Raw genomic sequence first — 25,428 nt, forward strand, 5'->3', positions numbered from 1 at the left:
CATTCCGTTCAACTGCTCTTCCAAGTCCTTTGCTGTCTCTGACAGAATTACAATGTCATCGGCGAACCTCAACGTTTTTATTTCTTCTCCCTGGATTTTAATACCTACTCCGAATTTTTCTTTTGTTTCCCTTACTGCTTGCTTCTGGCTATTCATCGCGAAAGGGCGAAAGGTTACATAGTCCGTAGTCGTTTTGCGGACACCGTTGCTGAGGAGCATCCGACGACTTTTTATTTGGCGAAGGAGCGACGCTTGGCGCCTACGAAACGTGTTCGGAGTTTGTTAACGGATGATGGCGATCGCCTCAGTGGCAGACGGGATATGGTTGCTCACGTCACCGCTTATTATTCCGCGTTGTTTTCAAACTATGATGGTGATGGCATCGCCACTGCCGCCTGTCTAGACGAGCTGCGTTGTTTCTTACCGGACGACGATCGCGCCGACTTAACTGCAGCGTTGTTGCCACACGATGTTTTTTTGGTATTGAAGGCGTGTCCCAAAGGGAAGTCTCCAGGGCCCGACGGTTTACCGACGGAATTTTATCTCGCCGTCTGGGACATTATTCGGGGCATGTTCACTTCATTGATTAACGAAGTCCTTCGTGGTGTGGCAGTACCCAGCCGTTTTATGGACGGTAGGGTGGTGCTTATTCCTAAGAAGGAAGGACTGTCGCGTCCAAGACCTGCGGCCTGTCACCTTATTAAATGCCGACTATAAGATCGTTGCGAGGTGCGTGGCTGACAAGTTGAAATCTGTCATGGATAAGGTTATTGCTGCTCCTCAGTCGTGTGGAGTCCGGCGTCGTAACATCTTTACTGCGGCTTCTGCATACAGGGACGTTGTCTGTTCAGCAGCGGCTCCTGGTTCCTCCGCAGGAATCTTATCCATTGACTTCGCCAACGCCTTTGATCGTGTCAGCCACGACTGCCTCCTTCAGGTCATGTCGCGCATGGGTTTTGGTCTCCAATTTCTGGAAGTGGTCCGCAACTTACTTACGGGAGCTCGGTCGGTCGTCATCGTAAATGGCTGGCCGACCGTGCCTCTTCCGATACGTCGTTCTGTTCGACAAGGCTGTCCGTTGTCAATGTTTTATTTTGTACTTGCCATCGATCCACTGCTGCGAGCTCTCGACCGTACACTCCATGGGGTACACATCGGCAATGTGTCGTTGCGATGTTCAGCTTATGCTGATGATGTGGGTGTTTTTGTGGCGCATACGGCGGATATCGATGCAACTCGAGTGTTACTGGACTGTTACGAACAGGCTTCTGGTGCCCGGATAAATGCACGGAAAACTGGGGTCGACAGAAGCGTCCGATCCCACGCGTCTGCTTTGACCCGTGACGTAAGGGTGTTGTCGTGTGTGACGTTATGATGACGCGGAGTTTGGTTTGAGTGTGGCTGTCTCCAGTTCTGTTTTATCTTATTTTGTTTACTTTTCAGATCTGTTCGTTCTATCTCGTGAGATTTTTTTTTAATTTAAAAACGCTTATTACTTATTTTAATTATCTGTTTCCTCGAATTTCTGTTTTACTTTAGTATATTTATCTTTCTGATCTGTTCGTTCTATCCCGTGAGATTTTTTTTTTTTAAAAAGACAAACACTAATCAGCTACTGAAGCATCTTTATCTTCTATGGGTTGCAGGGGTTACGACCCCTGGGGAGGTGGGTGGGTATTCATGCATGGCTGTCTTCACTTACACATTTTAGCTACGCAAGGTGTCTAAATTTGTTTATATTTAGTTTACCCCCCCATCCCCCCACCCAAAACACCCCATTTCCCGCGCTTGTCCCGTTAGTGTCATTAGGCTTCTTGTGGAAAGTATGTGTGTTTGTTTTTGTTTCCGCCATATTTGTGACGTCATGGGTCAAAGCAGACGGGCGGGATCGGACGCTTCCGTATTTACGAAAACTGTGCTCCTTCCACTGGGGTTGCACGGTGTTGACGACCGAAGGCCGTGGTTCCGCGTTGTTTACACCATATCAGTTTGGGTCTCGATGTTACTGCGTCGCCGAAGAACATGCAGGCTCGGAACTGGCGGTCACTTTATGAAAGGTCCCCTTTTGAACATTTATACAAGACTGTGCTTAAACTGACACCCAATATTTTTTAGCGCAACGCAATCTGACTTTCAGAAATCCCTACAAAGGAATGGTCCTGACTAACATTAACCTGTACCTTTCACAAATCACTTACCTCACAAAAATCTTCGTTACTCAAGCTACTGCAATACAGCGAGCGCCACTACCGCCAGCTAAATAAAAGATTCAAACTACGGACGGCACTAACTACTAGTAGGCATAGTTAGCAATTGAAAGATGATAACAGAGAACAAAGTTTTGGTGTAACAAGAATTTGCATATTCAGAAAACGACGGTAAAAATTTACGAGACCTAGAAAACTGCGGACTTGTTTTTTTGTGGATGGAACTGGAATCGCTATGATTGCTTCTAACTTTTCAGGATCCGGCTGAATGCCTTCAGAAGAAATAATATCTACATCTACATCTACATCTACATCTATACTCCGCGAGCCACCTTACGGTGTGTGGCGGAGGGTACTTATTGTACCACTATCTGATCCCCCCTTCCCTGTTCCATTCACGAATTGTGCGTGGGAAGAACGACTGCTTGTAAGTCTCCGTATTTGCTCTAATTTCTCGGATCTTTTCGTTGTGATCATTACGCGAGATATATGTGGGCGGTAGTAATATGTTGCCCATCTCTTCCCGGAATGTGCTCTCTCGTAATTTCGATAATAAACCTCTCCGTATTGCGTAACGCCTTTCTTGAAGTGTCCGCCACTGGAGCTTGTTCAGCATCTCCGTAACGCTCTCGCGCTGACTAAATGTCCCCATGACGAATCGCGCTGCTTTTCGCTGGATCATGTCTATCTCTTCTATTAATCCAACCTGGTAAGGGTCCCATACTGATGAGCAATACTCAAGAATCGGACGAACAAGCGTTTTGTAAGCTACTTCTTTCGTCGATGAGTCACATTTTCTTAGAATTCTTCCTATGAATCTCAACCTGGCGCCTGCTTTTCCCACTATTTGTTTTATGTGATCATTCCACTTCAGATCGCTCCGGATAGTAACTCCTAAGTATTTTACGGTCGTTACCGCTTCCAATGATTTACCACCTATGGCATAATCGTACTGGAATGGATTTCTGCCCCTATGTATGCGCATTATATTACATTTATCTACGTTTAGGGAAAGCTGCCAGCTGTCGCACCATGCATTAATCCTCTGCAGGTCTTCCTGGAGTACGTACGAGTCTTCTGATGTTGCTACTTTCTTGTAGACAACCGTGTCATCTGCAAATAGCCTCACGGAGCTACCGATGTTGTCAACTAAGTCATTTATGTATATTGTAAACAATAAAGGTCCTATCACGCTTCCTTGCGGTACTCCCGAAATTACCTCTACATCTGCAGATTTTGAACCGTTAAGAATGACATGTTGTGTTCTTTCTTCTAGGAAATCCTGAATCCAATCACAAACCTGGTCCGATATTCCGTAAGCTCGTATTTTTTTCATTAAACGTAAGTGCGGAACCGTATCAAATGCCTTCCTGAAGTCCAGGAATACGGCATCAATCTGCTCCCAAAAACTTCACCTTTGTCCTACCGAATTCAGACTTTTCCAAATTACTGTAATTCCAGATTCTGCAAAAATATTTATTTATTTATTTATTTATTTAACCTGGCAAGATTAGGGCCATCAGGCCCTCTCTTACATCTAACCAGGCATTCTACTTATTTTACATTCATACGTTTTAGTAGGCATGTTAAACTACATCTAGCACAAATAGTGAAATAAACAATTAGAAATACATACATATAGAGTTTATATACGTAGATCATAAGTACTGTTATAATTAGACATTATTGAACAGACGAATTTTAGATAGGAGTGCTGGCAGCAGGGAGTATGAGGGAGACTCATGGTGAAGGGAGGAGAAGAATAGAGAGACATGATGAAACATAATTAAGGAAATATAAAGGAAAAGAAGATTGCGTGGCTAATAGAGGTAGATGAAGAGGAAGGCATCTCAGGAGCGAGATAGGAGACGCTAGCTTTGCTATTTGACAGATCAGAGGATTGGCCTGGTACATTAATTATGTGGAGAACTTTATGAAGATGATAGTAGGAAATGCTTCAACTTCTTCTTAAAAGCAGCAGGAGATTGAATTTTGCGCAAGGTAAGGGGCAGTTTGTTCCAGAGGCGGACAGCGGCAACTGAGAAGGAGTTTGCAAAAGTTTTTGTTTTGTGAGTGGGCACAGTTAGGATACCAAATAAGAGTGACCTCGTGTTTCGATTATGATGGCATGACAGGTTTTTAATCTCTGAAGCGAGGTATTGGGGTGCTTGCGCGACGAGGAGTCTGTGAAGTAGACATAGAGTGTGGTAGTCACGCAATTTGTCCGGTCGCAGCCACCCTAGCTCGGAGTATGAAGCACTAACATGATCATATCGGCGAATGTTGCAGGTGTAACGCACACAGGCATTCATGGTTAGCTCTAGCCGTCTTTTGTTTTCACTACTCGTGCCTTGCTGAATCACATCACAATAGTGGAGGTTCGGTAGAACGAGTGCTTGCACGAGCTGGCGTTTCAAGTCCTGTGGAAATATGTTCCGAAACTTTTTGAGAGCATAGAGACAAGCAGACGTCTTTCGGCAGACTGCGACTGTATTCTCCGCCCAGTTGAGATGCTCATCCAAAGTTACACCCAAGTTCTTCACTGTTTTCTGATATGGTATTGGAGTACCGTCGAGCAGAATAGGAGGTAGCCGTTCGCGGAAATTTGAACTTATTAGTTTCTGATGGGCTATTAAGATTACTTGCGTCTTCTTTGCATTTAGTTTAAGTCCCAGGTTTTTCGCCCATGTCACTACTGAAGACAGATCATCATTCATCTGAGCGATTGCAGTGTTTACGTCTTCAGGTCTGACGCTTAGGTAGAGTTGGAGGTCGTCGGCATAGAAATGATATTTACAGGAGGACAGAACCGACGAAATATCGTTGACATATAAAGAAAACAAAAGTGGTCCTAAGACTGATCCTTGTGGCACTCCCGAGGAAACATGTTTCCAGGAAGATTTTTCATTTAGGCAGACAACACATTGCTGTCTGTCTTTTAAGTAGCTTTCAAACCATCTCATTGCACTATCAGAGAAATTAAGCTGTTGCATTCTTCTGAGCAATATGTCAAAGTTAACAGTGTCAAAAGCTTTGCTGAAGTCCAGTAGCGTCAATACTGTTGCCTTTCGATTGTCGATGGCACGTTTCAGGTCATCAGTTACTTTAATTAGAGCAGTGTTTGTGCTGTGATGTTTACGGAAACCGGATTGAAATTTGTCATATAGGCTGAATTCATGCAAGTGTTCAGTGATTTGGTCATGAACAATATATTCAAGTGCTTTGGAAACAGCAGGCAGTATGCTAATTGGTCGGTAATCACTAGGCAGTTGCGGGTTTTCGATCTTAGGGAAGGGTCGAATTATGCTTCTTTTCCATGCAGTGGGGTATATTCCGTTCACGAGGGAAAAATTAAATATGTCAGTTAAGACAGGTACTAAGATATCGGCAACATTCTTAATCATGGTTATACCGATACTGTCGTTGCCTATTGCATCAGAAGAGATTCTCATTATTGCTTTTCTTACCGTATTTGTTGTTACATGTTTTAAATGGAAGGTATCGTTTTTAGTTATCCTGTTTGGGGATTCTTGTGGACGGTAATTATCAGCCGTGCTGGTATTCAGAGGCGCAGAGAAGAATTCATTTAATTCGTTAGCTGACACATGAAAAGTAGTTTCCGATTTTGCCTTTCCGACCCCCAAGCTACGGAGATTCTTCCATAGTGTCGTGGGCGTCAGATCGCTGCATACAAGGGAGCGAGCGTGCCTGATTTTAGCATTGCGAATGCATTGTTTCACTCTGTTCCGTAGCTTTCTGTATTCTTCGAAACGCTCGGGTTTCGGATCTGCCTTGAAACGCCTGTGAGCAGCATCCCTATTAGTCATCATTTGACGTAATTCAGCTGTCAGCCATGGAGCAGGATATTTTCTTACACGGATTGTCCGCACAGGTGCATGTTTGTCATAGAGGGCAGTGAGTTTATCACCAAGTTCATTAATTTTGCCGTCGATTGTAGGTTCTCTGATTATTTGATGCCATGGGATTTCTGAGCAATCGGCTGTTAGAGCGTCAGGGTCAATACGTTTCATATTCCTACAAGTTATGTAACGCGATTTGATCCTTGGGGGTTGCACAGAGTAGGCCAGGAATATTACATCATGTGCTGAGAGGCCAGGGGCCGATGTTTGACCAACATCTCTTACTTTGTCAGTCTGTTTCGTTGCGATTACGTCTATAAGAGTATGACTGTGCGCCGTATGGTGTGTAGGTTGTAATGGAAGAATATTCATGCTATTGCAACTAAACAGTCTTCTTAGGTTTGTTGCGGAGGGAGTGTCTCTTAGCAGGTCTATGTTCAAGTCACCCATTACGACGACATGTTCGTATTGACACTGAAGTGAATGTAATTCCGACTGGAAGGAACTCATTGAGTTTATTTTTGGCGGCTTGTACACGACGCCAGTCAAGAATTTCCGACTTTGTATATTTATTTCAATGAACATGAATTCAGCCTCTTTTTCTTCAGCAGGATTTGACGTACATAAGACTTTCGCTTTGAGATCTGTTCGTATATACGCGCCGACCCCGCCACCTCGCTTTTTTGATCTGTCTGCCCTAAGAAATGTGTACCCTGGGAGATGAATAGATGCAGAGGATATGTGTGGTTTCAACCACGTTTCGGATAAGAGGATTACGTGGTAGTTTAGTTGGTTGAAGAGGAGGCTAAGTTCCTCGTAATGTGCAGGTAAAGACTGGATGTTGCAGTGAGCTGCTAAAAGCTCTGACGCGTTCCGCTGGGCGGCCTGGAGCAGGGTGGCAGACTGGTTTGTCCCTTTGTTGGGCACTACCTGCCGCGAGGGGCACTGGCCGGTGCTTCCGCCAAGTGACATAACACAGGGGTGTCCAAGATTTTGCGCGCCCTGTTTGTGACTCCGCGAGTGCCGAAAGAAAGGCGACTGCAAGAGATTTCCTGGGGTTGCGGGAGTATAGAAAATGGATTAGTGGTATTCGGTGCAAGGAGAATATGACCAAAATAGTGACGGCTGTGTGTCACTGTGTATCCTATGTCGTAAGAGGAGAAATGTAATTAGCGTATTTGAAACAGGTTAGGGTGGAAATAAGGAAAAGGGGAGTGATTTAATAGGCCGATGCTGCCAGCAGAGAGAAGTAAGCTTAATAATTAATAGATTATCGTAGGAAGCTAGAATTAAACTGAAATTTACTAAAGTGATACTGGTAGTGATTATCGTAGGAAGCTACAATTAGACTGAAATTTGCTAAAGTGATACTGATGGTGATTTTTGTTATGAACAATCTAAACCGAAGAGATGGATGATTACTGAGCTAAACGAGAGAGTAATAATTGCAATAGAACTATTACAGAATGGAAGAGAATAAACTGAGAAAATGAAAAAAGTATTAGCAGTTACTAAAATTAAGTAATGGTTAGAGCTACAGACACAAAAAAATAGTGAAAAGTTAATACAGTTACAAAAACAATTAGTTGAAGGTACAAATATGGGTATAATTGAAAAGTTAATACAATTACAAGACTATATCTGAGTATAGGGCTGTTACAATTTGCAAATGGTGTTAAGTTTGCACTTTTGGCTCGAGTAGCTTCACTTAATACTATTCAGTTCTGTCATGTTTGTGACTGTCTTCTTTCCAGCTGCTGTCTTAATGATTACTCTGCCATCCTGAGTCCACACATTCTGAAGACCGAAATGGGATATGGCACTGTTTAAAATCTTTAGCCGTTCGCGTGTCAGATCTTCCCTTATTGTAAGCCCTGTCCTTGCTAACTTCTTCTTCTGGGTAAAGATCTCTGCCCTTTTTCGGTACGAGAGAAATTTAATTATTATTGGACGAGGTTTGGTAGCACCTGGTAGTTTTCGTCCCACCCGATGGCTCCTGTCAATGTCTGCCTTGGTCACTTCAACACCTAATTTTTCACGCGCAACCTCTATAAGCAGGTTGTCTGTGTCTTCTTCCTTATTTTCTGCTACTCCAAACAGTCGTAGACTATTTCGCCTTTGGTACTGTTCTAGCTCGTCTGTTGCGGCAGATAGTTTCATTTCCAACTCTCGTGCCTTTTTCTCGTATTCAGACACAGACTTTTTTAGTGCTGTAATTTCGGCAGTATTAGCCTCAACAGTTTCACGCATTTTGGCCAATACTGCTGCCGTTACAGTATCTGATATAGTGCCTGCTATCAGATCGAGATTGTTTTTATCGCGAAGCGCAGCGTTTACCTCAGAGCGGACCAGCTCCGCTATACCGGGAGCCGCGGCCGCACCTTCCGCTAAGAGCAGAGCCGCCGCACCTGCTGCTTCCCCGCTGCTGGACGCGCTGCTGTTGACTCTTCTGTTTACCATTTTCTCGAAGATATTGGCGGAGCACAGAAAAAAAAATAGCACTACTGCACAGAACACTGTTGTTTACACGATTTCCACTTGTACTAGACAACACCACCTGCGAGAACACCTTCGAAATCAACTAAATTTCGCGAGCCGAACTTAACACGTGTTACACTGCAGCCGCCATGTTGAGGATGCGATTATGTTGTTCCCATGAAGCTTCTGCTATTAGAATATCGTCCACATATAAGGTGATGTGACGTTTTAAGAACTCAGGTAATATGGAATTTAGCCCGCGAATGAATGCTGCTGAAGAAATGTTCAAACCAAAAGGAAGTTTCCGAAACTGATAACAAACGCCGAAACAAAGGAAAGCTGTGTATTTTCTACATTCTGGATGAAGTTCGATCTGATAAAAGCTGGATCTGAGATCAATGGAAGACAACACTTTTACACCATTAAAATTTTGAAGAAGTTCTTCCATCGTCTGCGGCCTGTCTGTTTCAGGAATGATGATAGTATTGTCTCGAATCTAAGACAAGCCTGATCGATCCATTTTTCTTCTCAACAACATGTAACGGATTGTTGTATGAGCTTACTGCAGGCTCAATAATGCCCTCGTCAAGCATAGATTGTATTTCTGTTCTAACACGGTCCCTATAATGTGCTGGAATTACGTATGGTCTAACACAAAATTTAGTATGCTCACGAACACGAAATTGGTATTGAAATCCCTTGATTGTTCCTGTTTTGTGAGTAAAAACTGTGGAATGTTCTTGTAAAATCTCAAAAAGGTCCTGCCTATCAGTGTCATTACAATTCTCAATTGTTTGAATTTTATTCTGAATTAACTCATTAATTTCAAATATGCCGTCGATCTCATCCCTGTCAGTACTTGCAGAGTGATTGTTAGTGTCTAGTTCCGTAGAAAATTCCGAACTGTTGTCTAACAGAAGAAGAAGAAGCCGATTAATTTCCTCGTCATTGTTTGAGAGCCAATCTTCAAATTTCAAAGCTATTGACTTACCTTTTTTCTCTAAACTTATTTCAGCATCGTGAAAGTTTAAGATTGCTTTGTATTAATTCAAAAAGTCTACTCCCAATATAATTTCCGTCGACAATAATGGAACAATAAGAAAGTTCATAGAGAAGCTGTGGCTTTGGCAAAAGAATTCTAAATTGGTTTGTTGGCGTACATCTACACTTTTTCCAAAGATTGCACCTTGTAATTTAATCTTACGTAACGGAAGTGTGGGGCAATCGTTCGATTTGTTGCATTTGCTAAAAGCTGTTTCACTAATTACTGAAATGGGACTGCCAGAGTCAAGTACTGCCGTAAATTTTACGTCATTTACAGTAATGTGAATCACAGGATATGCAATGTTGTTATGTTTTACGTCGTGTTCCTGGAGTAAGATGTCCCTAATGTCTTCCATTTTTACGTAATTACTAGCTACGGCAGCTGCGTCGTCAGATTCATAAGTACGTTTTGTGGCTGCCAGCGGTGTGAGTCATTGCCTATTGTCTCTTTGTTGGCGCGCGTCGTTATTGGGATTAGGAGACCTAACTTCTACAAATTCACCGTGACGAGAGGGCCCTGCCCTGTTTAAATCCCGCCAGTTCTGATGCAGTTCAGGTCTGTCGTTACGATCATGTCGTCTGTCATGTCGGTAGATTCCATAGTTTCTTTCTTGTCGGTCACGTGGTGGAGAATTTCTCCTTGAATCATAACTGCGCACTGGACCGTTGTCTGTTTCTCTGATTGTCCCTGTGATAGTCATTACCGCGGAGAGGTGATCTTTCCCTGTAGTTATTACTACTCTGTCAACGGTTGTCATATGGATGGTGTCTGTTTTGGTCACGATTTGTGTTGTGAGAATAGCCTTGTCGTGTCCAGTTATTACTCCTTTCATCGCTGAATTGCGACGGATGTGACCTGTAATTGTTGTGTTCCTGGTTTCGCGTTCCGCGATTGTCAGTGTCAATTTCTAATTCTTGTAAGAGTCCCTGAAATGCTTCAATGTCGTCTTTGCAACGTCCTGCCAAAATAATATGTCGTAAATGTTCAGGCAGTTTCATTAAGCAAATGCGAATGAGTTCTGAGGGGCTGTATGGGTTTGAAAGATACTGATTCTTATGCAACATGTCTTCAAAATATTTGACAAGACTGGAAAATTCAGATTGTTCGAAACGTTTCATCATTATGATGCCATGTTTTACTCGGTCTTGTGTGGCTTGAGACCAATATGCTGAGAGGAAGGCATGGTAAAACTCTCCTTCACTGTGGCAATCGTGAATGACCAACCGCATTCTTACAGCTGGTTCATTCTCCAAGTAGCCACACATAAATTCTAATCTGTGTTCTAACGACCAGTTGGGAGGAAAACAATGAGAGAATTGATGGAGCCACGCTTGGGGATGAATGTCGTTGGCAGAATTCTTAAATGTTTTGAATTTACGTGTAGTAATGAACAGCTTATAGTCGAAATCATCGTGTCGGCGAGTCGCACATCGCTCATTGTTACTTCGTTTCGGCGGCTCCATCTCAAAATCCAATGCGCCTTGCCAATTTCTTTCATAATTTCCGAAGTGTCCTGTGTTATTATTTTGTGGTTGTGTCCGTATTTCTATGTCCCTCTTCCCGTACTGGAGCGCGAGTGTCCTCTGAAATATGTAATTCTTGTATTACCTGCGTCAACTGATCTTGTAATTACCGGATTTCTCACTACTGTGTATTGATTTGATTTTGATTTTGTTTGAATTTTCTATTTTGTTCATACTCTTGTGTGTCAGTGAAGGCTACGGGTCTTGTGTCATTCAGGTCATCATCTACCTTTGTAGATAAGTTAGTGACCTGATCCGAAAGTTCGGCTACTTTCTCCGATAGTGAACACATTTCCTCAATGTGTTTTTCTGAACCAAGTTTGAGTGTCCATTTGTGTTGAAATCGAATCTACTGTGTCTTTTAAGTTTTCCTGAGTTTTTGCAAGTTGCGTAACCGAATCGGTAGATGCAACTGAGTCAATTTTAGCCCACAAGGTCTCATGATTTTCATGAACAATGGTTTGCAGTTCTTTTATGGCTGCTTCGTGATTCTGTAATGCATTTTCATGCCGCGAAAAGATAGGTTGAAAATGCTCACAAATTTGTGTTTTTACGTCATTACAGACTTTTTGACATTTCGATTCAATGTTATGTAACTCAGTAGTTAAATCTTCAAGTGTTTGTTCAAGCGTGGTGTCTAACTTCCGAAGATTTTGTTCCATTGTGTCTAACTTTTGAAGCTTTTGCTGTGTTTGTCTCTGATTTTGTTCCATTTGTTGCATTAGCTGTAATAACAATGCATTAGTGTCTGGAATCTGTTCCTCTACGCTTTTCGGCAGTGCATTTGCACCGGCAACATTCACATTTTGACAAGCAGAAAATGTGTCTTGACTTATTTGAGAAAACGGTGAGGACGCAAAACCTGACTCTACAGTATTTGCAAAATTGTGTCCTGTCATTTCGGATTCCTGAGGCGAGCTGTTGCCAAGCGATCGATCGATAATGCTTCCCTGTTCACTACTTGTTTCACTGTGTACACCATTATTTGCAACCCGCTCCATTTCCCTATGCGCAATTACCAAATTACTACTTTGAACATTAGTTAATTCATTACACAGTGGCGCTAACACACTGCTTTCGTCTTCACTGTCATTTCTCAGTCTACATTGGAGCCTAGTATTACGTTTTTCACACGCCATTATTGTCACAATATTTCACACGATAACACAGAAACAGCACAATTTGAAGAGCAAAAATAAGAGAACACATTAACATAGCACTGAAAATATGTAGTTAATTGCAACTGCGAAATACTTGGTGCAAATCTACATGTGTGCCACACCTGTTTTACTGTACAACAATGAAAGACTGCAACTACAAAGGAAATTCTCTCTACAATTACGCGCTAGCAATAAACAAAATCTACACTAATTACACAAACTACAAGAAAAAATGAGAAGATTCCAGTGAGGTATCCTAGGCTAAGGGTCGCCATATGAAACGTCCCCTTTTGAACATTTTTACAAGACTGTGCTTAAACTGACACCCAATATTTTTTAGCGCAATGCAATCTGACTTTCAGAAATCCCTACAAAGGAATGGCCCTGACTAACATTAACCTGTACCTTTCACAAATCACTTACCTCACAAAAATCTTCGTTACTCAAGCTACTGCAATACAGCGAGCGCCACTACCGCCAGCTAAAGAAAAGATTCAAACTACGGAAGGCACTAACTACTAGTAGGCATAGTTAGCAATTGAAAGATGATAATAGAGAACAAACAACGTATTTACCTTAAGAGTTATAATATATATAGTAGTTCATAATATCCAGTATTACAAATTATCAAAACTCCGCCATCTCTCTCCCGACATCCACCACTGCTGGCGGCTCACCTCCAACTGCGCAATGCTACGCGGTGTTCACATCCAGCTGCCCAACACTACAATGGCAGACAACAATGCAAACTAGCCACAGACTGCACACAGCACAGCCAGTGATTTTCATACAGAGCGTTACGTGGCGTTACCAATAAGAAAACATAAACAGCCTACTTACAACTTCGTACTGGTATTCGCGTTCTTTGTTGTACACATGCTTCGCGACGGCTCAATTTGCTACAAAAAGTCGACCTCATTAACACGTTTATTCTGTCGCGGGCATGGTACGTTGCGCAGCTGCTCAGCGTCCCGAAATTGATTGCACGTTCCATCTCACGTGTTGTCTTTTGGTTACTGTGGCGTCATGAAATTTTTAAGATGCGGGCGTCGGTTTGTGTCCTTGACAGATCCTTGGGAGGCCTAGGACTTGTGGATTTTGGACGTAAATGTGCGGCGTTGCTTGTAAACCGCACAGCTGCGCTGCAGACCTGCTGTCCGGGTGGCACCACGGCTGCTTTATTGGAGATTCATCAGCCGGCGTCTGAGTGCGCCCCCGTTTCTGTCGCAGACATTCCGTATCGTTTGTCGTTCCTGCGAGAATATTATCTCACTCGCAGTTACGTTTTAAGAACGGCTAACGATCCACACCGTACGGCTCGGCGTCTCTACGTCGACCTGATAGGACGGCCGCCGGTTCACAGGTTGGAGGTTCGTCACCCTACTGTGAACTGGAAACAGGTGTGGGCGAACATCAATGCCGGCGTGTTGCCAACCGACGTTTCGGCGTTGTGGTTCAGGTTGGTGAACAACACCTTACCGACCAACCGACGCCTCGCCGACATCCACCTCCCCGCCTCGCCCAACTGTGGCAGGTGTGGCGCGCCTGACGCCACGGAGCACCGGCTGCAGTGTCGGGCTGTTGCAGCCATGTGGTCGCTTTGTCAGATCATGCTCGCCCTTATTCACAGAACTGTACCGGCAAGTGTCACCGTCGATTCCGTTATTATTCCTGATTTTAAGTATTTTCGACGTGCAAGGCATACAACTACTGTGTGGTTACTTGAACATACGGTTTACGCCCTGATTGGTCTGGAACTGTCTGATGCATTTTCTTATTTGATATCTCTGGGATTATTTTGTGACGTCGAAACGTAAAACGACATACTGTGCAGATTTCGCGAACTATTTGAATGTAGCGATCTCTCACGCTTACAAAAAAGTTCTGAGAGTTTGAATTTTCTTTCTTACATTTATTCATTAATTTGATATAAATTTTTTTTTCTCCAACTTTGGACGCTTTGGCGTCCTGCTTGTGGTACTGACATACACATTTTCTTCCTCCATTTATGGTGACGCAATTCGGGCCGTGTATTACCTCAATGTGTAAATGGTTATTACTGCCACGTCTATTATGTTTAGCTTACGTGCCTGTTTTTCTCGGTCACGTTGCTTTTACGCGTGCAGTGTCGCCTTCTTATGTGTTGGGCTCCCTTTCTGTGGCATGTTATTGCCAGGTACTTCCGGTTTTTTTTCTTTTTTCTTGCCGCTTGGCGAGCTAATTGCCCACTATTTTACTTTTATTCTTTTTGTGTGATGACCCTGCATGTGTGTTTAGCTATTATTCTGCGGCATGATAATGCAGGTACTTTAATTTTCATTATTTTTGATGCGTGGCGAACTTGCAGCCTAATATTTCACATTTATTTTTTGTGGCGGTGATCCGGCATTATGTGTTTCACTATCTTTCTGTAGCACGACAATGCAGGTACTTTAATTTTCATTATTTTTGAAGTGTGGCGAACTTGCAGCATAATCTTTCACATTTATTTTTTGTGGCGGTGTTCCTGCATATGTGTTTGAACTATTATTCTGCGGCATGACAATGCCAGGTAATATCGTTGTCATTTTTTTTCTCTTAAGCGTGTTGAGCTAAAAAAAAATACACCGGTTCTCGTCCCATCACCGAAGTTAAGCAACATCGGGCCCGGTTAGTACTTGGATGGCTGCCCGCCTGGGAACACCGGGTGCTGTTGGCTCTATTAAAAAAAGAAAAATACACCAGTTCTCGTCCGATCACCGAAGTTAAGCAACATCGGGGCCGGTTTGTACTTGGATGGGTGACCGCCCTGGAACACCAGGTGCTGTTGGCTCTATGAAAAAAAAAAAAAAATAAATACACCGGTTCTCGTCCGATCACTGAAGTTAAGCAACATTGGGCCTGGTTAGTACTAGGATGGCTGCCCGCCTGGGAACACCGGGTGCTGTTGGCTCTATTAAAAAAAAAATACACCGGTTCTCGTCTGATCACCGAAGTTAAGCAACATCGGGCCTGGTTAGTACTTGGCTGGCTGCCTGCCTGGGAACACCGGGTGCTGTTAGCTCTATTAAATAAATAATTTTCTATAACTACCTTTAGACTTTGCAAATATTAGTCAGAATATGTTAAATACCAAAAAATTCACATGTTGGGTCTTCAAAGAAAGGGGGTCATCTTATATTCTGAGTTGTCTTATAGTGAGGTAAATACAGACACTTTTTATTATTATATTGATCTGTCTGAAGAAGTTAAGTACCATGCACGAGCTCATACTTGCTTTGAATTCTGCACCTCATGCAGTTGAAAAATTCCTCCTCATTTCCAGCACCTTCATTTGATTAGTTTCTCAAGTAATGAGGAAGCCTTTATTCCACTTTTCTCGCGTGTACTGAACAGTCTGCTGCTTCAGTCCATGAAATCTTCCCTGTGTTGCCCTGAAAGTTTAGCATGTAGAACTTAAAGCATTTAATTTATTCTTCATCTGACATCAGCTACGAAAATTAACTTGTGTGTTATTAGATTTTCTTTTTGTTGCACAGACTTTTGTGGTCTCTGCTTCAGGAATAACCATTAACTTACAATTATATGTGCGAACCAACTGTTAACCGCAGATTCATAGAGTCATGTTTCTCAACCATCACAGATATGATTTTGTATCCATTATTAATCGCTACAATTTACTGTTCTCATAGAATTAAGCAAACTTAATGACAGTAATAATTTATCCTCTTAACTCCCTACAGTGGATCAACAGGAATTGGACATCCAGTTTAAATGTGATGTATGTTCCTAAAAAACAAGGGACACAGCGCATATTCCCATAGCTGGCAGCATGAAGAAAATTGCTGCCTGCTCACGACTAACCTTCCCACATTTGGCCAAGTTGATGCTGCTGCATCCTATCCCACCCTTTTGAAAACTAAGCAAAATTCGCACCTAACTTCTCTGCATACTTCCCAAAAGGTTACCAGAAGTCCACAGTACAGCCAACAGCTAATACTAAGTATCAGAGATACTTCGCTGCACCTGTAAGACTTGGGTTAGTTCACTAAATTCTCTCTAAAGGTGGACAAAATAATTTTTCAATCCATATTGCAGGTATGTAACACTATGCATTTAAGGGTTAAAATTGTATTCTATTGTGTATTCCACTCCAGCAGTGTTTTACGTAAATGTATAGTATTTATGCTGTAGAGTGGTGTTTACAAACCCTACTTGATAACAGTGAATGTGCAATCAAGAAAATGTAACAAAAAATTAATATTTAATAAAGTTTAATAAGATAAAGTGGTTAAGGCGTCTGACTAGAAATCAGATTCCCTCTGGGAGCGTAGGTTCGAGTCCTACCGACTGCGTCCGTTTTTTTTCTTTTTTTCTTTAGGAAGGAGGAGCAGAAAATTTCGCGGTTTGCGTGTCGTTTTGGCACCTCGCCACACCTCTCCTCTCACAACCGTTTATAGCGCCTGTCCTTTTGATAAGGGCGAATTCCAAGCGTCAGCTTTCGCGTCAGCCGAGCAAAGTCGGGACAAGTCGGGACATACTACAGGATGGCCTGCTTAGAGCAACGACGGAAAGAAAACGTTAATTTAACAGCACGTGGCTCACATACTCATTCGCGAAAATTTGCGCCTGTTGCGGTGGCCGGTAATCGAACCCGGATCAACTGCTTGGAAGGCGTGATAGTAGCTGTAGGCGCTTTACGAGGTAGGAGGGTGCATCCACACGCATCCGGGTAGCGCCTCCACGCACGCTGCGTCTTTGGGCAAGACTCGTCGCCGCGGCCGCAACGTTACTCACACGATAGTGATGAGCGGTCGCTGTAAGACAGTGTAGTGGGGGACTCCGCGTGTGTAGCACTTTTTTCGGTCGTATCCGACGTCGCCGGGTGGCAATCCCACTTTCCCTGCAGACAGCTGCTCGGGAATGTGCTCGGCAAGCACGGACGTCATCGGACGTCCGCCCCCAACAAATGCAACTAACAAAATGAGAACAACAACTAAAAAAGTGGTAGGTTGTTGGCCTACCACGCGGGCGGCCCGGGTTCGATTCCCGGCCGATGCATCGTTTTGCTGTTCTCGCTCTAATGCCGCCGCGCCGATTGCTCGCTTGAGCTGCGTCAGCCTCAGGAATGTGTAGCAGGATTCGCTGTGAGAAGAACCAAACGCGCAGCACGCAAGAGGACGTACTTGGACGGTCGCGTGCTATTTCTGAACTCTAGCGTCGGCCTGGCCCTACAGGCCGCTGTGTCCAGGTGCCGCAAGGGCGATGTACTGTAACCTCAGGCAGTGCTGCTTTCCGTTGAAAAAGCTGCGGCAGCAGTTTAATCTAGCCAGTCGGGAAAGCACGTGTAGCAACACAGCAGATTCTTGAGAAAGCACGAACTGTCTATCTCTAATATGTGGGACTTACCAAGTTTCCTGGGACGTTTGTTGCAACGTGCCTCGGTAGCGCAGTAGGTAGCGCCTAAGTCTCCTAGTCTTAAGGTCGTGAGTTCGATCGTCACCCGGGGAATTTAATTTGCTGTACATAATGGCTGAATTAACGGCGTTGCTGTTGCTAGGGAACGAACTTAATTGTCGTTTGTTATCCGCAAGGAGTCCACGCCTCAGCGTCAACATGTTTACTTCCAATTATGGCAAGGTACAACTTTGATCTTTCTTCTCCCCTGTTATGAGTAAAATATGATGCAAACAGCAATGAATAGTCAGGTTCGAGCTGTGCGCCATGCCAGTCTGCACGCACAAATACGCTCGCAAACAGAGAACACCACTGAGTCCGGATTCAGCACGAAATGCGGGAGGAGAGGGAGTAAATCTCACGTTTATTGAGCAAATCCGGTGTGGTCCAGTGGCTAGGATACCTGGCTTTCACCCAGGAGGCCAGGGTTCGATTCGCGGTACCGGAAGAGAAGTTCTTGCGCACACGTCCCTCCATGTTTTGGCCTTCCAACCTTCGTTTGTCGCCCTCCTTCCGGAGCTTCAGCCGAACGTAATCGGGGAAAACAGGCACAAGATGCAATTACTGTCAGCACCGGGATAAAGGCAGAAGAGGCACTGGTCCGCTGTTGGGCTGCTACCAGCGTCAGTGGGAAGCCGGTGAAGTCGCCAGTAGCGCCAGAAGCCAGCAATTACCATAGTACGCCTACACACGCGTTCCAATTATTCACATTGCTTGCAGCCGCTCCACCCACAACGGGCGTGAGCCCGGATAGCTCAGTCGGTAGAGCATCAGGCTTTTAACCTAAGGGTCCAGGGTTCGAGTCCATGTCCGGGCGAAGGTTTTTAACGCTTCCGTAATGGCTCGTCTCGTAGCGCTGGTAGCCCTGCCGTAATCAGTGCACAGAGTTCGTTTCCTGTCAACATTCTGCGCAGACCGGTTGGATTTTTCACGATTCGAGGGAAGCTTCAGATACGAGCAGTCGTGGCCGAGTGGTTACAGACCCAGTTTCTTGTTATAACTGAGTGGTTGAGAGTTTATGTTTTATGATGGATGATACGAATTCTTTAGTGACAGACATATCGAATAGTGCCTTCTTCAAAAATCTTAAGACGCTGAGGGCATAATGTGGGTTTAATGCAGAGGATGTTGCAAAGCGTGGTGATGAGGTTAAGAAAGAAATTGAGGAGATGATCCAGAATATTATTTCTAGAGAGCAACAGAAGAAACATGAGATGCACGAAAGGCTGAATTCTTTATTGCATGAAGCTGACAAACTAAGTAAGGAACTTGAATTTCATTTTTATCCTGCATTATATGAGACGCTGCCTTTATGTGAGGCTCTTACTAAGCTAGAGTGTGAAACAAGAAAACTTCAAGAGAAGAAGTGTGCGCTCATGAAAGAAATATTGGAGATTTCAAAGCAGGAGGCAGAACTGTGTTCAAGTCTTGGAGAAGCTACAGAGATTAAGGTAGAGGATGCTCTACCAACAAGTGATGAGATAGCCATTTTCAATCAAAGACTTTGAGTTCTGCAGTGACGAAAGAGTGCTGCTCAACAGGAAAGTGGACTCCCTTCAAGTGTAATTAACAAAACGGAAGCATTCAGAGACATTAACAACACAAAACAACATATTACTCTAGAGACTTCAAAAATGCCAATGAACCCCCTCGCAGTAACATTGTAATGGCAGTTCGTCTCAGGCGTAACTCAACTGAATTTACTGAATGCCAAGCAAATAAAAAACTTAAGCCTTCTTCTCTTCCTGATATGGACATACTATAAATGAAAACAAAAAAGAACCTTATTTGCTGCTCAGTGAATCTTAAGTTAGTGGAGTTGTATCATTGTCATTTTGTATTGTTTTTAACTGGAGATATTTATTTATGACTGTTCCACATCCCAAAGTGATTTTTATTTTCTATAACTACCTTTAGACTTTGCAAATATTAGTCAGAATATGTTAAATACCAAAAATTCACATGTTGGGTCTTCAAAGAAAGGGGGTCATCTTATATTCTGAGTTGTCTTATAGTGAGGTAAATACAGACACTTTTTATTATTATATTGATCTGTCTGAAGAAGTTAAGTACCATGCACGAGCTCATACTTGCTTTGAATTCTGCACCTCATGCAGTTGAAAAATTCCTCCTCATTTCCAGCACCTTCATTTGATTAGTTTCTCAAGTAATGAGGAAGCCTTTATTCCACTTTTCTCGCGTGTACTGAACAGTCTGCTGCTTCAGTCCATGAAATCTTCCCTGTGTTGCCTTGAAAGTTTAGCATGTAGAACTTAAAGCATTTAATTTATTCTTCATCTGACATCAGCTACGAAAATTAACATGTGTGTTATTAGATTTTCTTTTTGTTGCACAGACTTTTGTGGTCTCTGCTTCAGGAATAACCATTAACTTACAATTATATGTGCGAACCAACTGTTAACTGCAGATTCATAGAGTCATGTTTCTCAACCATCACAGATATGATTTTGTATCCATTATTAATCGCTACAATTTACTGTTCTCATAGAATTAAGCAAACTTAATGACAGTAATAATTTATCCTCTTAACTCCCTACAGTGGATCAACAGGAATTGGACATCCAGTTTAAATGTGATGTATGTTCCTAAAAAACAAGGGACACAGCGCATATTCCCATAGCTGGCAGCATGAAGAAAATTGCTGCCTGCTCACGACTAACCTTCCCACATTTGGCCAAGTTGATGCTGCTGCATCCTATCCCACCCTTTTGAAAACTAAGCAAAATTCGCACCTAACTTCTCTGCATACTTCCCAAAAGGTTACCAGAAGTCCACAGTACAGCCAACAGCTAATACTAAGTATCAGAGATACTTCGCTGCACCTGTAAGACTTGGGTTAGTTCACTAAATTCTCTCTAAAGGTGGACAAAATAATTTTTCAATCCATATTGCAGGTATGTAACACTATGCATTTAAGGGTTAAAATTGTATTCTATTGTGTATTCCACTCCAGCAGTGTTTTACGTAAATGTATAGTATTTATGCTGTAGAGTGGTGTTTACAAACCCTACTTGATAACAGTGAATGTGCAATCAAGAAAATGTAACAAAAAATTAATATTTAATAAAGTTTAATAAGATAAAGTGGTTAAGGCGTCTGACTAGAAATCAGATTCCCTCTGGGAGCGTAGATTCGAGTCCTACCGACTGCGTCCGTTTTTTTTCTTTTTTTCTTTAGGAAGGAGGAGCAGAAAATTTCGCGGTTTGCGTGTCGTTTTGGCACCTCGCCACACCTCTCCTCTCACAACCGTTTATAGCGCCTGTCCTTTTGATAAGGGCGAATTCCAAGCGTCAGCTTTCGCGTCAGCCGAGCAAAGTCGGGACAAGTCGGGACATACTACAGGATGGCCTGCTTAGAGCAACGACGGAAAGAAAACGTTAATTTAACAGCACGTGGCTCACATACTCATTCGCGAAAATTTGCGCCTGTTGCGGTGGCCGGTAATCGAACCCGGATCAACTGCTTGGAAGGCGTGATAGTAGCTGTAGGCGCTTTACGAGGTAGGAGGGTGCATCCACACGCATCCGGGTAGCGCCTCCACGCACGCTGCGTCTTTGGGCAAGACTCGTCGCCGCGGCCGCAACGTTACTCACACGATAGTGATGAGCGGTCGCTATAAGGCAGTGTAGTGGGGGACTCCGCGTGCGTAGCACTTTTTTCGGTCGCATCCGACGTCGCCGGGTGGCAATCCCACTTTCCCTGCAGACAGCTGCTATTCCTTCTCTTTATAAATCGAGGAACGTTTCTATGCAAACAACAGGATCTTATATTCGGAGGCGAGTATCCCCTTTAGGATGCACTATTCCTTCTTTATTGCATCCGTCGATCCCTCACAATGACGAATTAACACAGAGATTGCGTCGCTATGAAATACGATAGGTTCTATGCCTTCTCTTTCTAAATCGAGGAAAGTTTCTATGCCAACGACAGGATCTTATATTGGGTGGCGAGTGTTTCCCTTCGGATGCACTATTCCTTATCTATTGCATCCGCCGATACCTCACTATGACGAATTAACACAGAAATTGCGTCGCTATGAAATACTATAGGTTCTATGCCTTCTCTTTCTAAATCGAGGAACGTTTCTATGGCAACGACAGGATCTTCTATTGGGTCACGAGTATCTGCTTTCTGATGCACTATTCCTTCTTTATTGCATCCGTCGATCCCTCACAATGACGAATTAACACAGAAATTGCGTCGCTATGAAATACTATAGGTTCTATGCCTTCTCTTTCTAAATCGAAGAACGTTTCAATGGCAGCGAATGGATCTTCTATTGAGAGGCGAGTATCTCTTTTAGGATGCACCATTCCTTCTTTATTGCATCCGTCGATCCCTCACAATGACGAATTAACACAGAAATTGCGTCGCTATAATATACTATAGGTTCTATGTATTCTCTTTCTAAATCGAGGAACGTTTCTATGCAAACGACAGGATCTTATATTGGGAGGCGAGTATCTCTTTTCGGATGCACTATTCCTTCTTTATTGCATCCGTCGATCCCTCACAATGACAAATTAACACAGTAATTGCGTCGCTATAAAATACTATAGGTTCTATGCCTTGTCTTTCTAAATCGAGGAACGTTTCTATGGCAACGGCAGGATCTTCTATTGTGAGGCGAGTATCTCTTTTCGGCTGCACCATTGCTTCTTTATTGCATCCGTCAATCCCTCACAATTACGAATTAACACAGAAATTGCGTCGCTATGAAGTACTATAGGTTCTCTGCCTTCTCTTTCTAAATCGAGGAACGTTTCTATGGCAACGACAGGATCTTCTATTGGGAGGCGAGTATCTCTTTTCGGATGCACTATTCCTCCTTTATTGCATCCGTCGATCCCTCACAATGACGAATTAACACAGAAATTGGGACGCTATGAAATACGATAGGTTCTATTATTTCTCTTTCTAAATCGAGGAACTTTTCTATGCAAACGACAGGATCTTATATTCGGAGGCGAATATCTCCTTTCGGATGCACTGTTCCTTCTTTACTGCATCCGTCGATCCCTCACAATGACGAATTAACACAGCAATTGTGTCGCTATGAAATACTATAGTTTCTATGGCTTGTCTTTCTAAATCGAGCAACGTTTCTATTGCAAAGACAGGATCTTCTATTGGGAGCCGAGTATCTCCTTTCGGATGCACCATTACTTCTTAATTGCATCCGTCGATCACTCACAATGACGAATTAACACAGAAATTGTGTCGCTATGAAATACTATAGGTTCGATGCCTTCTCTTTCTAAATCGAGGAACGTTTCTATGGCAACGACAGGATCTTACATTGGGAGGCGAGTATCTCTTTTCGGATGCACTATTCCTTCTTTATTGCATCCGTCGATCCCTCACAATGACGAATTAACACAGAAATTGCGTCGCTATCACATACTATAGGTTTTATGCCTTCTCTTTCTAAAGCGAATAACCATTCTATGGCAACGACAGGATCTTATATTGGGAGGTGGGTATCTCTTTTCGGATGCACTATTCCTTCTTTATTGCATCCGTCGATCACTCACAATGACGAATTAACACAGAAATTGCGTCGCTATGAAATACTATAGGTTCTATGCCTTCACTTTCTAAATCGAGTAACGTTTCTATGGCGACGAAAGGATCTTAAATTGGGAGGCGAGTATCTCTTTTCGGATGCACTATTCCTTCTTTATTGCATCCGTCGATCCCTCACAATGACGAATTAACACAGAAATTGCGTCGCTATCACATACTATAGGTTTTACGACTTCTCTTTCTAAAACGATTAACCATTCTATGGCAACGACAGGATCTTCTATTGGGAGTCAAGTATCTCCTTTCGGATGCACTATTCCTTCTCTGTTGCATCCATCGACAACTCACAATGACGAATTAACACAGAAATTAAGTCGCTATAAGATACTATAGGTTCTATGACTTCTCTTTCTAAATCGAGGAACGTTTCTATGCCAACGACAGGATCTTTTATTGGGAGGCGAGTATCTCTTTTCGGATGCACTATTCCTTCTTTATTGCATTCGTCCATCCCTCACAACGACGAATTAACACAGCAATTGCGTCTCTATGAAATACTATAGGTTATATGAGTTCTCTTCCTAAATCGAGGAACGTTTCTATGGCAACGACAGGATCTTATATTGGGTGGCGAGTATCTCATTTCGGATGTACAATTCCTATTTTATTGCCTCCATCGATCCCTCACAATGAGGAATTAACACAGAAATTGCGTCGCTATGAAATACTATAGGTTCTATGCCTTCTCTTTTTAAATCGAGGAACGTTTCTTTGCCAACGACAGGATCTTATTTTGGGAGACGAGTATCTCTTTTCGGATGCACTATTCCTTCTTTATTGCATCCGTCGATCCCTCACAATGACGAATTAACACAGAAATTGCGTCTCTATCACATACTACGGGTTTTATGCCCTCTCTTTAAAAAACGAATAACCATTCTATGGCAACGACAGGATCTTATATTGGGAGGCGAGTATCTCCTTTCGGATGCACGATTCCTTCTTTATTGCATCCGTCGAACCCTCACCATGACGAATTAACACAGCAATTGCGTCGCTATGAAATACTATAGGTTCTATGCCTTCTCTTCCTAAGTCGAGGAACGTTTCTGTGGCAACGACAGGATCTTATATTGGGAGGCGAGTATCTCTTTTCGGATGTACTATTCCAACTTTATTGCATCCGTCGATCCCTCACAATGACGAATTAACACAGAAATTGCGTCGCTATGAAATACTATAAGTTCTTTGCCTTCTCTTTCTAAATCGATGAACGTTTCTATGGCAACGACAGTATCTTATATTGGGAGGTGAGTATTTCTTTTCGGATGCACTACTCGTTCATTATTGCATCCGACGATCCCTCACAATGAAGAATTAACACAGAAATTGCGTCGCTATGAAATACTACAGGTTCTATGCCTTCCCTTTCTAAATCGAGGAACGTTTGTATGACAACGACAGGATCTTCTATTGGGAGGCTAGTATCTGCTTTCGGATGCACTAATCCTTCTTTATTGCATCCGTCATTCCCTCACAATGACGAATTAACACAGAAATTGCGTCGCTATGAAAAACTATAGGTTCTATGCCTTCTCTTTCTAAATAGAAGAACGTTTCAATGGCAACGACAGGATCTTCTATTGGGAGGCGAGTACCTCTTTTAGGATGCACTATTCCTTCTTTATTGCATTCGTCCATCCCTCACATGACGAATTATCACAGCAATTGCGTCTCTATGAAATACTATAGGGTCTATGCCTTCTCTTCCTAAATCGAGGGACGTTTCTATGGCAACGACAAAATCTACTATTGGGAGGCGAGTATCTCTTTTCGGATGCACTATTCCTTCTTTATTGCATCCGTCGATCCCTCACAATGACGAATTAACACAGAAATTGCGTCGCTATGAAATAATATTGATTCTGTGCCCTCTCTTTCTAAATCGAGGAACGTTTCTATGGCAACGACAGGATCTTATTTTGGGAGGCGAGTATCTCTTTTCGGATGCACTATTCCTTCTTTATTGCATCCGTCGATCACTCACAATGACGAATTAACACAGAAATTGTGTCGCTATAAAATACTATAGGTTCTATGCCTTCTCTTTCGAAATCGAGGAACGTTTCTATGCCAACGACAGGATCTTCTATTGGGAGCCGAGTATCTCTT

At 43.0% G+C, this 25,428-nt stretch overlaps 1 protein-coding gene and 2 non-coding genes across 3 annotated transcripts in view; 2 read left to right on the forward strand and 1 right to left on the reverse strand.

Moving 5' to 3' along the window:
• LOC126163731 (uncharacterized) overlaps nt 1–7,039 on the reverse strand; it is a 60,344-nt gene extending 53,305 nt beyond the window's left edge. The window contains exon 1 of the mRNA XM_049920183.1: nt 6,845–7,039. Within this exon, the coding sequence (XP_049776140.1) occupies nt 6,845–7,039 (195 nt within the window). The remainder of the gene's footprint in view (nt 1–6,844) is intronic.
• Nucleotides 7,040–18,085: 11,046 nt separating this feature from the next.
• On the forward strand, nt 18,086–18,157 carry Trnae-uuc (transfer RNA glutamic acid (anticodon UUC)). Its single transcript has one exon. It is a non-coding gene; the product is annotated as a tRNA-Glu (tRNA).
• Nucleotides 18,158–18,453: 296 nt separating this feature from the next.
• On the forward strand, nt 18,454–18,526 carry Trnak-uuu (transfer RNA lysine (anticodon UUU)). The gene has a single exon. It is a non-coding gene; the product is annotated as a tRNA-Lys (tRNA).
• The last annotated feature ends 6,902 nt before the right edge of the window (nt 18,527–25,428 follow it).

The sequence above is a fragment of the Schistocerca cancellata genome, chromosome 1 (genome assembly GCF_023864275.1).
Source record: "Schistocerca cancellata isolate TAMUIC-IGC-003103 chromosome 1, iqSchCanc2.1, whole genome shotgun sequence".
In the NCBI taxonomy this organism is placed as follows: Eukaryota; Metazoa; Arthropoda; class Insecta; order Orthoptera; family Acrididae; genus Schistocerca; species Schistocerca cancellata.